General features: G+C 44.6%; 1 protein-coding gene across 2 annotated transcripts in view; it reads left to right on the top strand.

Annotated features, from left to right (window-relative positions):
- Positions 1–9,436: 9,436 nt before the first annotated feature.
- The window catches only part of LOC128327270 (aldo-keto reductase family 1 member B1-like), a 33,970-nt gene continuing 28,380 nt past the window's right edge, over positions 9,437–15,026 (top strand). The window contains exon 1 of one of the 2 annotated variants that reach the window (XM_053255843.1): positions 9,437–9,580. In XM_053255843.1, the coding sequence (XP_053111818.1) occupies positions 9,575–9,580 (6 nt within the window). In that variant the 5' untranslated portion in view covers positions 9,437–9,574. Of the gene's footprint in view, positions 9,581–12,266; positions 12,466–15,026 lie in introns of those variants that run through there. The other variant, XM_053255841.1, reaches the window with a different exon arrangement.

Here is a 15,026-nt window from a genome sequence, read left to right as displayed (position 1 = left end):
AGGGAGCAGATTGTAGATGCAAATGGTTAAACCCCTTCTCTAGTTGGATGTTACCTAATTCTCAATTATGCAGCAACAGCTCTTATTTATTTCTTACATTTATAAACCGCCCCATCCAGAGGCTCTGGGCGGTATACAACAACTTTTTAAAAAGACATAAAACCCACAATTCAAACACAATGCTAAAAACAATATTAAAACAAATCAAAAAACGATTAAAACCATTTAAAATACTTTTAAAAAACACCACCACTTTACAAACCTTGGAAGGCCAGGCCAAAGAAATAGGTTTTTAGGGCTCTCTTAAAGGCCGAAAGTGAGCCTAAACTGCAGTTATCTGCTGTTAGTGCATTCCATAGACCAGGTGCAGCTACAGAAAAGGCCTGGTTCCAAGTCGCCACCAGACATACCAGTGGTAACTGGAGACGGACCGCTCCAGATGACCTCAACGAGCGATGGGCATCATACCGAAGAAGGCGCTCTCTAAGGTAACCCGGACCCAAGCCATTCAGAGCTTTAAAGGTAATAACCAGCACTTTGTATTTCAACCGGAAACATATCGGCAGCCAGTGAAGCTGTTTTAAGACAGGCATAATATGGTCTCTCCGGGTTACCCCAGAGACCAATCTGGCTGCCGCATTTTGAACTAACTGAAGTTTCCGAACTACGTACAAAGGCAGCCCCACGTAGAGCGCCTTACCGTAGTTGAGCCTAGAGGTTACCAGCTGATGCACCACTGTTTGGGTTATTAATTAGAAGAAGTTTGTGCTATAGCTCCCTTTGTTGAATGGAGCTAAAGTGTGCCGTTCAGTTGGTGTCAACTCCTGGGCTGGCGACGACAGAACCCTGTGGTTGTCTTTGGTAGATTACAGGAGGGGTTTACCATTGCCATCTCCCACACAATATGAGATGATGCCTTCATGGAGGCGATCAACAGCATTGGTTAAAGCTGCAAAAACCCTAATCTATGTTGTTTGGCTCTTGCACTAGTGAACAGGATACCTTTGACTGTGTACACATTGTTCCTGGAGTGAACACTTGGCCTCCAGAGAAAAACAACACTTTTGGGCCCCTATTCCTCCACCAAAATAATACAGTATTTCAAAATTTTTAAGAGGATGGGTGGGGGACGGCAGAGATGCTCTGACTCAAGACCTGCTTGAAAAACACATGCCCCAGGACCTGCGAAGTCTGTTCCCTAAACTGAGCAGCACTGTAGGAAAATTGCACTCTGCACATGCTCAGAGGCCAGCAGCTGTCCTAGAAACAAAATTGACAACAAAGAAAATGCAACACAGCCTCAAGCAAGGAAGAGTTCTAACATAGGCAAACTGTTTGTGGGCATGAGAGAAATGCAGAAGGCTTTTGTTTGAGCAGCAGCTGCAGTTTCAGCCACACTTATTTGTGCAAGCAAAATTGCTTTACCATTTCTAGCTTTTCTGGTTGTAGTTAACATTTTGAAAACTGAAGTTCTGCGTTGGATGGCAAGTCAGACGTTATTGCATATAATTTGTCCGTAGAACCTGGGAATTCTCTTGTGTATGTTAGCTCTTGAGTTTGTAATGCATGATAAACACACACACACCCTGGTGAGGCCATCTGGCAGAGCAAAGTTTCCCCATGAGGTAAAATTAATTGCGAACAATGTCTTGAAGTCGTTGTTCTTTAGCTGCCTTGGCTAGACAGTAGAACCTTGGGATTATTTATGAACAAGTGGGTAACCATGAAAATGTTGGAAGTGAAGGACTCTGCACTATCTCATGCCTCAATGACAGAGGGGGACAGACTAGTGAGGGCTAGAGGGGTCAAGACATTGCTTATTTCTCCTCTCTACTGCTCTGACACTATCCCTTTGATATGTAGATTGCTACTATCCTTTTGCACGAGCAAAAGGCTTCTTAAAGACTTTTGCAGCCCGGCAGGGAAGGGGGCGGGAGGACATCTCCCTGCCGCGAGCGAGTGGTGGGGCCAGATTGAAGGGGACGGCAGGGGGCTTCAAGGGGGCAGCAGGGGGCTTCAAGGGGGCGGTAGGGAGGTATCCTGCCACCTGATTGTTTACCATGGAGGAGGAGCCATCGGAGATTGAAGCAGGCGGCAAGGAGGGATCCTGCTGCTGGATTTTTACACTAACTACGGCGCAGGAGTTGGGAAAACGCGGGAGGGGTAAGTAAAGCCCCCCCCACCCTTAATGGAACCCCCCACCCTAACCCTTCCAAATCCGAACCGCCCCGTGTCCGGACCAGTCTGGAGGCCAGTAGAATGGCCTCCAAACCGGTCCGTGCACATCCCTAATTCCCAACAGAAAAAAGGTCATGGTTGGGAGCGCAAAGGGTGGGAAATTGACCTCAGAGAATGCATGCTGGTTAGGGGTGTGAACGGAACTGCGATGGGGCGGTTTGAAGGTGGCGGGGGTGCTGCTTTAAGAGCGGGGGAGGGTGCACTTACCCCTCCAGCCGCTTTTCCCCTGCTGGTGTCCTTCAGTAAGGCAGCTGATTTGGGCAGCAGTGTACCTCCCTTCTGCCCCGTTGCCCGGATATAGCCGGAAGTCCCTGATACGCTTTTTTCCAACCATGTGGCATTTTAATAATGGCCTCGATGCGTGCACACTTACTGGATTCAGTTAAAAATGAATGCAAAAAAGTATCAGCTATGCTAGCTGTTGTTCCTGGTGGTTTGACCAAAATCTTGCAGCCCTTAGACTTATCTGTGAACAAGGCATTCAAATGTGAAATGCAAAAGCATTGGGAAAACTGGATGAGGAAAGGCCTGCATACATTCACAAATGGCGGGAAAATGCACAAAGCAACATACGGCAAGGTCACAAAATGGGTTTCGGAAGCATGGAAAGCTGTTAAAACTTATTCAGTGATTTCTGGTTTCACAGAAGCTGGAATTATACAATCTGAAAATACTGAAAGCGATGCAACTGACATTTCACAAGAGGATGAAAATGAGGATGAAGGCTATCCTGAAAAATTAGATGAGACCTTGTTATTTATTTATTTATATAATCCATTTCTATACTGCCCAAAATGCAAATTCTCTGGGCAGTTTACAAAACAATAAAAACAGCCAATAAAAGATTAAAACATTTCAACAATTAAAATTAAAAAGTTAAAACTATTAAAACAAACATAATTAAAACAGTAGCTAATTAAAAGCCCGGGTGAACAAATGCATCTTGACTGCCCTTTTAAAAGTTGTAAGAGATGGGGAGGCTCTTATTTCAGCAGGAAGTGTGTTCCAAAGCCTCGGGGCCGCAATGGAGAAGGCCCGTCCCCAAGTAACCACCAGACGAGCCGGAGGCAACTGCAGACGAACCTCTCCAGATGATCTCAATGGGTGGTGTGGTTCATAGCGAAAAAGACGTTCTCTTAAATACCCAGAGCCTGAGCCGTTTAGGGCTTCATAGGTTATAACCAAAACCTTGTACTCTGCCTGGAAACTTACCGGCAGCCAGTGTAGATGTTTTAAGATAGGAGTGATATGGTCTCTCCGAGATGACCCAAAGACCAACCTGGCTGCCGCGTTCTGGAAACTGTAGTTTCCAGACTACGTACAAAGGCAGCCCCACATAGAGTGTATTGCAGTAGTCAAGTCTGGAGGTGACCAGCAGGTGTACTACTGTTCTGTCATTTATCTCAAGAAATGGACGCAGCTGGCATATCAGCCGAAGCTGATAAAAGGCACCTCTGGCCACTGCCTCAACCTGGGACACCAGGGAGAGTTTTGTGTCCAGAAGCACCCCCAGACTGCGTACCTGTTCCTTCTGGGGAAGTGTGACCCCATCCAGAACAGGCAGATCAAAATCATCTCCCGAGTTCCCACCCCGCACAATAAGTACCTCCGTCTTATCTGGATTCATTCTCAGTTTGTTACCTCTCATCCAGTCCATCACTGGCGCCAGGCAGGCATTTAAGGAGGTTATGCCATCTCCTGATGACGTTGACATGGAGAAATAGATTTGGGTGTCATCAGCAAACTGATAACACCCTGCTCCAAATCTCCTGATGATCTCTCCCAGCGGTTTCATGTAGATGTTAAACAACATCAGAGACAATATGGAGCCCTGAGGGACACTATCAGCAATCTGGCCACCCGGAAGGGAAGTCCAGGAAGATAGTTCAGAAAACAAACTGGGTTGCAGAAGTGGAACACGGCTTGTAAATTTCTCTCTCTCTGGCTCAGGCTGAAAGCTATCGACACGAGGGATGACATACATTGTCTTCCAGCAGCTAACTGAAAGCTGTCGACGTGCTTTATAGTCCGCTGATAACTCTCAGCTGGCAGGAATTCAAGGCTTATCAGCCTTCTGCAAGGGCTGCTTAGTTCTCCTGATGGTTTCCAGCTGTGCCCGCTGCCTTGTGACGTGCCTCTGCTGTGGAGTCAGTGGCGGTTGCCTGCACAGATCATCTTCCGGTTCGTCCGTCACTGTCTCTGCTGCCTCCGACTGCTGTGCTGCTCTGAAACATCAGCCGGACCTGCCTCAGCTGTCTCTTGGGAACCAATAGCCGGGCTCTGCCCCTCAGGCACCCCTGCATCGGCTGAAGGGCTGTCAGCTTCCCCTTCCTCCTCGCTATCTGAGAACGAGGGCGTGACAGACACCATACCGAAGTTCAGTTTTTGAAGAACAACAGTCCCTGAGAGACACCATCTGAAATCTGCCCGAGAGATAAGAGTGGAACCACCGCAAAGCAGTGCCTCCCACCCCCAACCCCCTCAGACACTCCAGAAGGATACTATGGTTGATAGTATCGAAAACTGTCGAGATATCCAAAAGGACCAACAGAGTCACACTTCCTCTGTCAATTCCCAATTGGAGATCATCCATCAGGCCGACCAAGGCAGTCTCCACCCCATAGCTGGTCTGAAATGGGTCCAGATAATCAGTTTCATCCAAGACTGTCTGGAGTTGGGAGGCCACCACCCTCTCAATTACCTTGCCCAGCCGCGGAAGGTTGGAGACAGTCCAATAGTTGCTCAACTCTGAGGAACCCAGGGCAGGCTTCTTCAGAAGTGGTCTAATAATTGCCTCCTTAAGACAAGGAGGCATCCTGCCCTCCCTCAGAGAAGCATTTAATGTGATCTTTACCAGGCCTTCTACAACAACCTCCCTGCCAGATAGTATTAGCCACATCGGGCAAGGGTCAGAAGAATAGGTGGTCAGCCGCATCACTCCAAGCAACTTGTCTACATCCTCACGAGTCACAAACTGAAACTGATCCAGCCTAACCACATAAGAGGAGTCGCTAGACACCTCTGATTCAGACACTGCAGTAATTGTTGAACTTTTTTATTCCGGAGAGTGATAATTCGGACTTCGAAAGTTTCCTTTGAAGTACAATTCGAAATGTATAATTTTTGGAATGTGATGGGGTGGGGGAAGCAACCAATGTTTCCTTTGAAGTGCAGTTTGAAGTATATAATGTGATGTGCTTAATAAATAAAAGAAACTTTCTTATGAAGTGTAACAGATGTAAGGATGCATCTAATCATCCAGGCTTTTAATTAATATTTTAATTTTGTTTTAGAATATTGTTTAAAAAAATTAAATATTTGTGTTTTAAATTTCTTGTTTGTGTTTTTAACTAATGTTTTATTTTCTGTTTTTATTTTGCTGTAAACTGCCCAGATTGGGGCAGTATAAAAATATGTTCAATAAAAGTAAATGAATAAATAAATGGGAAATTACTTCTGCAATGTGATTCATTTTCTTTCATTATGTTAAGACTGATGAGGATATGGATTACAATACTTAGTAAAATTTTAAACTTAGCTGTACAGTAGTAAAATTTTAAGCGTTCAACACAACAACAAAATGCATGATGTCCCCTTCATCATGTCCCCCTGCGGCGTTTACGCTGATGTGGCATTTCTGGTGGCTTTCTGAAGATTTTCAGCCTTTTTTCCTTGATGCAGTGTTTCTAACAGAAATTATTTAATTCTTGTTTAGAACTTTAATTCTTGTTTAGAACACTTCAAATCACTTTAATTCATTTCAGTCAAACCAGTATGCCAGTGCTCTTTGAGTCAATGTGTGTCTGTTTATGCATTCATCTCATTGATGTAAATTCGGTTCGTCCCTGGGTCCGCCTTTTAGCCAATCAAACAGACTCAGTGGGAATTCCTTAGAGGCATTTTATTGCTACTGCAGTTTAGCAAAGTATACAATGGGCTATCGCTCTGCATTGAATACAAATTGGTTATAGGTGCATCTTACATTTATACAGACAATCTGAATGATGCTGACACCCTAGACATAGTATACGTGGCAATAAAATGGTGGACTAAGTATCTAGTACGCATGCGAATGATTCATTGTTCATCTGGTGATTACTCCTTATTTGGTTACATCCTGTTTTCTAAACTGTCAGCAAAGAACAGTGAGAATCCTGTGAGAACCAAGTTTCTTGGATACAATTTAGTGGAGAGAGATAATGACGTTGATCATGAGAGGCAGTAATGTCCCTGAGCTGGGCTGGGGTTACTTTGAGTTAGAATGTGGTATTCTGGGCAAACATGGAGTTTCTTTGGTTTTCTAAACACATCATCATCAGTTTAGCTCACTGGGGCAATAAAAGAATCAAATGTTCATGCTAACTAATTAACATCCTCTTCCCATAATTCCAATTGTCCATTCTTACTAGACACTCTCTACTTTTTGTTACCTGTCCCTATAAGTCACTGTCCCTATTTTGTCTTTATGTTTGCATTTTGAGGGTGCCTTGATAAAAATACTGCTAGTGTGAATTGCTAGAGTTGTCATTATTTGGGCTTCACCTCCCAAGTGTCTTCTGAAACTTGATTTCTGAGGATGCATGTGCAAATGCACACCCTCTCTAGTGCACACAAAAATATTAGCACGGCTCATTTTTAAAGATGGCTGGCAGATCCGAGTTCAAATCTCCAGTCAGCCATGGAACTCACTACTAGATGACTCTGGGCCAGTTGCTTCTCTCATAGCCTAACCTACCTCAAAGGGTTGTTGTGAGGAGAAACATAACCATAGCTCCTCTGGGCTCCATGGAGGAAGAACGGGATTAAAATGTCTAAATAAATAAATAAATGTTAATTTTGGACTAATACTGTTTATATATTGTTTACCTCATATTGATTTGTACTGACTTGTATTATATTCGATGTAGTGTAAGGCTGGTCACTGACCACAATAAAGAGATTCATTCATTCTCTCTATCTAGAGCCTTCAGAGTCAGGCAGTATATAAGTGAAATAAATAAAATAGGGCACATACAGTACATGTAAATATCAGTGGCTCATACATATAAATACCAGTGGATGAATGCTAAGTCCACAGTATGTTTTTCACACATCTTGGATACAGAAGTATATTTGGACTGTTATAGCTACTGTCAAATAATGTTTTCCTAATAATATCTTTAACCAGAATAACAAATACTGTCACCTTTTAAACCAGTGGAGGACAGGCTATTGCAAAGTAAATGAAGATTTTATTGACTGTACTGATTTGATCAGTTTCTCTGTTTTATATTCTATTCATTGCTTTAATCATATATATATTTAAAGGTAGAAATATTCATTGAAGAGCAATATATACATTTGTTAAACAAATCAGCATTTCACAAGCAAAAATTGGGCACACTTGTAACACTGCATTCTCATGCAAGGATTGCTTGGTGAAGCCTGTCACCGCCAGACATTGCTGAAGGCCCTGTCTTGTGTAGGCTGTATTAATGTGTGCTGCAATCATCAATGTAAAAGCAAAGAGACTCATTGTTCTTTAAAGTTAAAGTTGTACTAGAGAAATATAATTATCCGACTATATATTATTAATGTCAGCAGTTATAGTGTGTGGATGGCAAACTGTCCATTGCAGCAGGCCTTAGCAATGAGCACGAGCAGGGATGGGCAACATTACAGCTTCTGGGAGCTACTTTCCCCCTTTTTCCCCTGCTGGGGCCTTGGGAGCTCGCAGCCTGAAAGAGCAGCTCCATTAGGGACATAAAGAGCCAATCACAAAATGGTGGACTGGGGTGGCGCAGAGCCAGTCACAAAATGGCTGCTTGTAGAAAAACACATGGCTATTGACAGACTAATTTAATAGATGTTAACAAAACATCCTTTTGCTGCAGGGCAGGAGGGGAGCAGGACAGTCTGCTTTGTGAGAGGAAGGAACTGGAGAGAAATTAGTGGGAGAGAAAGGAAAAGCAACCCGTTAGCACCGGAAGAAAACGAGATTAAAAAATGGTGCAGTCAGGCATGCCAACTACTCAGCCAATTTGCAGTGTTGGCTGGAAGGGAACGGAAGGAGAGCAAGCTCAAGAGTTATTTCAGATAAGCCCAGGAGCTCAGAGAGGCACCTAGGTAGTTTTGGAGCCTGGACCTAAAGGCCTTTGGAGCACACACACATCCTGGTCCCCTGCAAGTTAAGTGGCATCCCCCTACACACACACACACACACACCACGACACACCCAGTATTTTAACATGTGGGTTTTTGAGGGCACAAACAGCAACTGAACTCGCAAGAATGTAAGAATATAAAAAGCAGGTATATTTATGCAAATATTCATGAGCAGAAAGTGTGGTGTAGTGGTTAGAGTGCTGGACTAGGACTGGGGAGACCTGAGTTCAAATCCCCATTGAGCCATGAAACTAGCTGGGTGACTCTGGGCCAGTCACTTCGCTCTCAGCCTAACCTACTTCACAGGGTTGTTGTGAAAAGAGAAACTCAAGTATGTAGTACACCGTTCTGGGCTCCTTGGAGGAAGAGCAGGATATAAATGTAATCCTATACCATAAAATGGTTAGGTGTGCGGCCGTGCTGCCCGTGTCTTTTTGGGCAGTTCTGCGCATGCGCGGAGCGCGTGCGCAGAACTGCCAAAAAGATACGGCTGCCCAGACACGGGTGGCCATGTTGTATCTGAGCAGGGAGAGGCGGCGGTGGCGGCGGCGGCAGAAAGGACTGGCCTCGCTGGCGGCGAGAAGACTGGCCCCACTGGCGGTGGCCGAAAAGACTGGCCCCGCTGGCGGCGTCCGAGAGGACTGGCCCCGCTGGCGGTGGCTGAGAAGCCTGGCCCCGCTGGCGACGGCTAAGCCGCCGCCGAGAAGCCTGGCCCCACTGGCGGAGGCTGAGAAGCCTGGCCCCGCTGGTGACGGCCGAGCCACCGCTGAGAAGCCTGGCCCCGCTGGCGGAGGCCGAGCCGCCGCCGAGAACACTGGCCCCGCTGGCGGTGGCCGCTGCCGAGAAGCCTGGCCCCACTGGCGGCGGCCGAGAGGACTGGAGAGGAGCTCACTCAGAGCTCCTCACTCCTTAAAGTCTCTTCCTGTACTGGCGCTTTGGCCGAAAAGAACGCAATAGGCGTCCTTTTCGGCCAAAGCGGCAGTACGTGAAGAGGCTTTAAGGAGTGAGGAGCTCTGCATGTGAGCTCCTCTCTCCTTCTCTACGTGGTCCCGGGCAGAAGAGGTCTCGGCAGCTGGGAGGGCGGGCGGTTGCTCAACACAGAAGTTGCCGTCTCAATATTGATCGTTTAAAACAACAATCACCGCAGAATGTGGCATGTTAATAAGCGGATTTTATTTGCAGCACTTTAATAATGCAGGTACGTTCTCCAACCGAGTGTAGCACTTCCTCTTTTTAAGTTTGCAGTTTGTGCAAGTTTACTCGGAGGAAAGTACTGTTGCTTTTCACAGAACATCGCTGCCCCAGTATTATGAATCTATCTGTCTGCTTAATAAATATTTCTTAATATGCAACAGTTGGGGTTGGCTTAAATAATATGATTAGGTTTGGTGTTCTGTCTGCCAATCTTGATCTGACAAGAAAACTGCGATAGGTAAGCAGTATTTTATCAAAATGGATTTTAGTGTGAAATATGGCACGGCTTAATCTCTATGTTCTAAAAATGGCTGTTGGCAAATTGAAAGCATCCCCCCCAAAAAAGGGCAAGAGAAAGGAAGAAGGAATAAATTAAAAAAACAACACCTAGCGCCCGTTATTATAACGGGCTTAAAATTACTAGTAATAATAATAATAACACCATTTCCCCATCCAACATATTTTTCCCCACTCCCCCCGCCTCCGTGTCTAAAGCACCCATCACAGGTCACAATCACAGCAGCACAAGGACCACACCACCCAGGACAGACTACATAAGAACATGAGAACAGCCCTGCTGGATCAGGCCTAAGACCCATCTAGTCCAGCATCCTGTTTCACACAGTGGCCCACTAGATGCCTCTGGGAAGCCCACAGGCAGGAATTGAGGGCGTGCCCTCTCTCCTGCTGTTACTCCCCTGCAACTGGTACTCAGAGGCATCCTGCCTTGGAGGCTGGAAGTGGCCTTATAGCCCTCCGACTAGTAGCCGTCAATAGACCTCTCCTCCATGAAGTTATCCAAACCCCTCTTAAAGCCATCCAGGTTGTTGGCTGTCACCACATCTTGTGGCAGAGAATTCCACAAGTTGATTATGCGTTGTGTGAAAAAATACTTCCGTTTGCTGGTCCTAGACTTCCTGGCAATCAATTTCATGGGATGACCCCTGGTTCTAGTGTTATGTAAGAGGGAGAAGAACTTCTCTCTATCCACTTTCTCCACACCATGCATGATTTTATAGACCTCTATCGTGTCTCCCCGCAGTTGTTGTTTTTCCCTAAACTAAATAACCCCAGGTGTTGTAGCCTTGCCTCATAAGGAAGGTGCTCTAGGCCCCTGATCATCTTGGTTGCCTAAAGAGGATTTGGGGGGGCCCAGGAGGTGTGGAGGCCCTGGATCTTGGCCCCAAAGTCCCAGAGAAAGAGTGCCTCTGAGGAGCTACTTGATGTTCAACCCTGCACTACAGAAAAGATGCATCCACCCAGCCAGTCAGAGATTTAACTTCCAGACTCTAGGTTCTGGGAAGGAAGCTGAAGCTGAGGATAATTCATGTATTATTATTTGTATTTATTACATTTATAAACCACCCCATCCAGAGGTTCTGGGTAGTGTACAACTAGTTTAAATAACATAAAAACAAACATTTCAAACACACTACATAAAACAATATAGAAACAATTTTAACACAGTTAAAAACCAATTAAAATACTTTAAAATAATTTAAGAACCTTGGAAGGCCAGGCCAAACAAGTAAGTCTTTAGGGCTCTCTTAAAAGCCAACAGTTAGCCTAAACTGTGGATATCTGCCAAGAATGCATTCCATAGGCCAGGAGCAGCTACAGAGAAGGCCCGGTTCCAAGTCGTCATCAGACGTACTGGTGGTAACTGGAGATGGACCTCTCCAGATGACCACAACATGCATTGGGGATCATACAGAAGGAGACACTCTCTAATGTTGTCTGGATCCAAGCTAATGCTAGCAAATCACACTTACATCCTCAAAAGGCAAAAAACTAGGAATAGGAATTCATGGAGACAGAAACCAGAAAGTATACTGGAGCAGATGCTTCAATGTAGAAATGGAGTACATGCTTCAATGCAATTGCTAAAAACTGAGGAAAGAACTGGGTATTTCTAAGACCCTTATTCTATTTTAGAAACTAATCTAAAATACTATTTCCTAATCTCTTTCTCATACAGCAAGTTTTATTTATTTTGTTTTAGCCCACCGTTCTTCCAAGGAAGGCAGGGTGGCATACATTCTTTCCCCTATTTTAGCTTTACAACAACCCTGTAGGGTAGGATAGGCTGAGATAGAATGACTGGCCCAAAGTCATTCAGCGAGTGTCAGAGCTGAATGAGCATCTGAACCGCCTCTACTAATTAATTACTCTGGAGTCCAGAGGCACCGTTTCAGGAGGTGAGTAACTCGATAGGTCGGGCAATATGAACAGCAAGACTGAAAGAAGGCACGACGCTCTAGCCTTGGAGACATTCAATATTAGCTTGCGCCACATATACAAAACCCAGTGCATTTTGCAAAGCATCTGTTGTGGCTATTTTCTATACCTCGACTCCTGAAGAATAACCGCCTTTTATATTAAAGATAAAATAGAATTGGGGGGGGGTGTAGAAAATTGCATGTTTTGCAAACTTCTACGGCTGCAATCCTATGCATATTTACTTGAGAGTAAACCTCTTTGAACTCAGTGGGATTTCCTTCCAAGTCAACTAGCACTGGCAGGAGATGCACCGCTCACAAGGTCCTGCTGCCCGTCTCCAGGCGCAAACGAGCCTATCCTTCCAAGCCGCGCTCGCTCCAATGAAGCGGTTCTCTAGCAAGGAAAGAGCAACTGCTGCTCGCTCGCTCGTTTTCTTCCCTCCCTCCGGGGCCGGGCTGTTCTCTCCGCCCTCCTAGCATCCTCTCGGGGCGTGGCCAGAGCTTATTAAATGGGTTGGTAGCAGCGGTGGTGTCGCTCGCTGCTTATATCCTGGCCTAGTGCTGGTTTACCATACCGTTGATCAGACGTGGGCACTGGGCAGACATGGCCAAGTACGTGGAGTTATGCACGAAGACAAAAATGCCCATCTTGGGGCTGGGGACCTGGAAGGTAGGCATTTTGGGCAGGGTGATGGGGATTCATGCCTGGCGCCCATTGCATCTGTCCTTTGTCGACGCCATCCATTTTCTCCCTTTCAGATTTTTTTCCCCCGTTTTTGCTGATCATTGCCTTTCTAACTCTTCTTCTGCAGCTGTCTATCCCTCGACAAAGGTTTCGGCTGTTTCTGCTGCCAAAAATTAAAAATAGAGCAGTTCGGCTCCCCTTTCCTTCTACACGTGGCTTCTTGTCTCCTAAAACTGGCAGGCAGCGAAGTTGGAGCAAATTTATTGCTTGCAATTCTATTTTAAATCTGCTTCTGCAGACGTCTTAGATGATCTTCTCTTTAAGGCATTTTAGCTAGCTTCCCTTTGTCTTGGTTATGTATCTGTAGGTTTTGGATTTGGGGGCGCAGCGAAAGATTAGAAAAACGCCGTGCTCTCTGCTCTGGAGTGCGGGTGGTCGTTAGGTAATATTCACGCCATACTTTCGAGTACTGTATCCCAATGAATGCACCACTGAGAGACCTTAAAGGCTAAGTTGAAGACAGATCATCCTGGAGAGAATCTATCTATGTGGTCGCTAAGAGTCGACACCGATTTGACGGCACTTAATCAATCAATCAATCCCGTTTTTATGCCCCAGTACTGTCGGGTGGCGACCTTAGACAGTTGCAGAAACAGGATTTCATCTGTTCTTCTTCTTGGAGTGATGCTTCTTAGGGAAGAGAGATTAGACAGGGATAAATTTTGTACTGAAGAAAAAGCTGGAGTCGTTGGGTAAATTCAAGTCTGACTTTGTAATGTTTTTCTGGAATCTCCACTTTAAATAGTTGCTTTCAACGATGTAGTTTTCTGTTGCTGAAGTCCTGTACATACTTGAGGATAAGCTCCATTGAAGGCAGTGAGACTTGCTTCTGTGTAAACATGTATAAGATTGCAGTCCATGCTAGTTGTGCTCTGTAACCATTAAGACTTTATACACACACACACACACACACACCCTGCAACCCCTCTTGTAAGTTTTGAGTCTGGGCATGGATGTTTAGGGCAGCAATTTTGTGCTTGCTTATTTGATAATAAGGTTGAACTCAGTAGAACTGAGTAACAGATTTTCTAATAAATAATAATTTAATAGTGTTGTGACAAGCAAAAATTCCTTAGGTTAAATTCCTTCCTGTCTTGGCACCTACATGCTGGGAGAAAGCTTCACTGTTTAATTGATCCTTGCCATACAGCTGTTAAAAGTACAGGAGCACTACTGCAGAAAAGCATAACTATAAGAAGTTACATAATTCTACTAAGTTCATTGGGCCCCATCCAGGCGGGGGAGGAGTTGCTAGTTCTGTTCCTCTGATTTTATTAGGAGGTATTTTGTCCCCCAGAGGAATGGGGAGTGATGATTTTTGCTCTCTGAACATTAGGAAGTTTCAGGCAGGGGTCTTTCTCGGTCATATATGGAGATCCCAAGGACTGATTCTTACCCTTTAGAAAGAGAGGCATGTTTTCCCAATTGGAAAAAAATTTGCTTTCTGGAACAAATGCTTTGTGGGAAAGATAGGATCTAAAATGTGGGTTTAACATGTACCGGGAGCTGCTGGCAATATTTGTAAAAAGTTCTGTGAAGATGCTCTGTGTACATTTGTATTCTTGGGCCTCCTTTAATCACATTCCAGATTAAGGGTGTGTGTATTTTTATAGCTTTTGTAACTTTGTGCCTGGCCAAACATGATGTGAGGCCCTCATAGGAAAAAGATGGAAATAACCACAAGAGCTTCTGTTATGATTGGCCAGTTTATTTTGGGTGATGAAATAACCTGAGGCTTTATAAATTATTGTTTGTTTGTTTTCCTTTCTCTTTGGGTGGTTTGAGGATAATTGAGTTCTTATAGGGTCATTGCTGTTGTGAGAGGGACACTGGTAATAATGGACAAATAGTCTTTCCAAGAAATCTGTCATTACCAACCTTGGCAAGGAACCCCAGGTATCCTGAGGTAAATAAGCTCCTCCTGGGTCTCTTCTTGCCACTTCCTTCCTGCCTTTTAACAAACCACTGAAAATGTGTCTCTGCTTTAGCCTGGAAATTCCATCCTCCAGTAGCTGAAATCTGTTGCTATTTGAGCCCTATTTACATGTTCAACACATGTACAGAAATTGAATAAATAATAATAATGTACAATCTATAGTGTACGCACATACTGATTTGTACACATGTATAGTCATTCATGTTATATTCAACACGCATGCAGCAGTATGCTTCCTGGACCTATACCCAAGTTCACTTTTTAATGCATGCATATACTATACAGTCATTGATAGAAAAACATGCACCTGTGTATAGACACTTGAATGCATGTACAACATAATGTAGGCATAGGGCTTTTCAATAAGCTAATGTCCCAGTGCAAGCCAAGGAACTATGCTAGACAAATTTCTATGTCAGTTAAGCAGGATTTCTGGCTATAGGGACCATCTGTCGGAAACAAGGTTTTTTTATCATAATTCTTTTATCTAATGAGTAGCCCAGCCGCAGCCTTCAGCTTCTAATGTTGGTGTCTAGACATCCTTAACTGA

Source organism: Hemicordylus capensis, chromosome 5 (genome assembly GCF_027244095.1).
Source record: "Hemicordylus capensis ecotype Gifberg chromosome 5, rHemCap1.1.pri, whole genome shotgun sequence".
NCBI classification, from domain to species: Eukaryota; Metazoa; Chordata; class Lepidosauria; order Squamata; family Cordylidae; genus Hemicordylus; species Hemicordylus capensis.
This window is presented reverse-complemented; position numbering and strand designations above follow the sequence as displayed.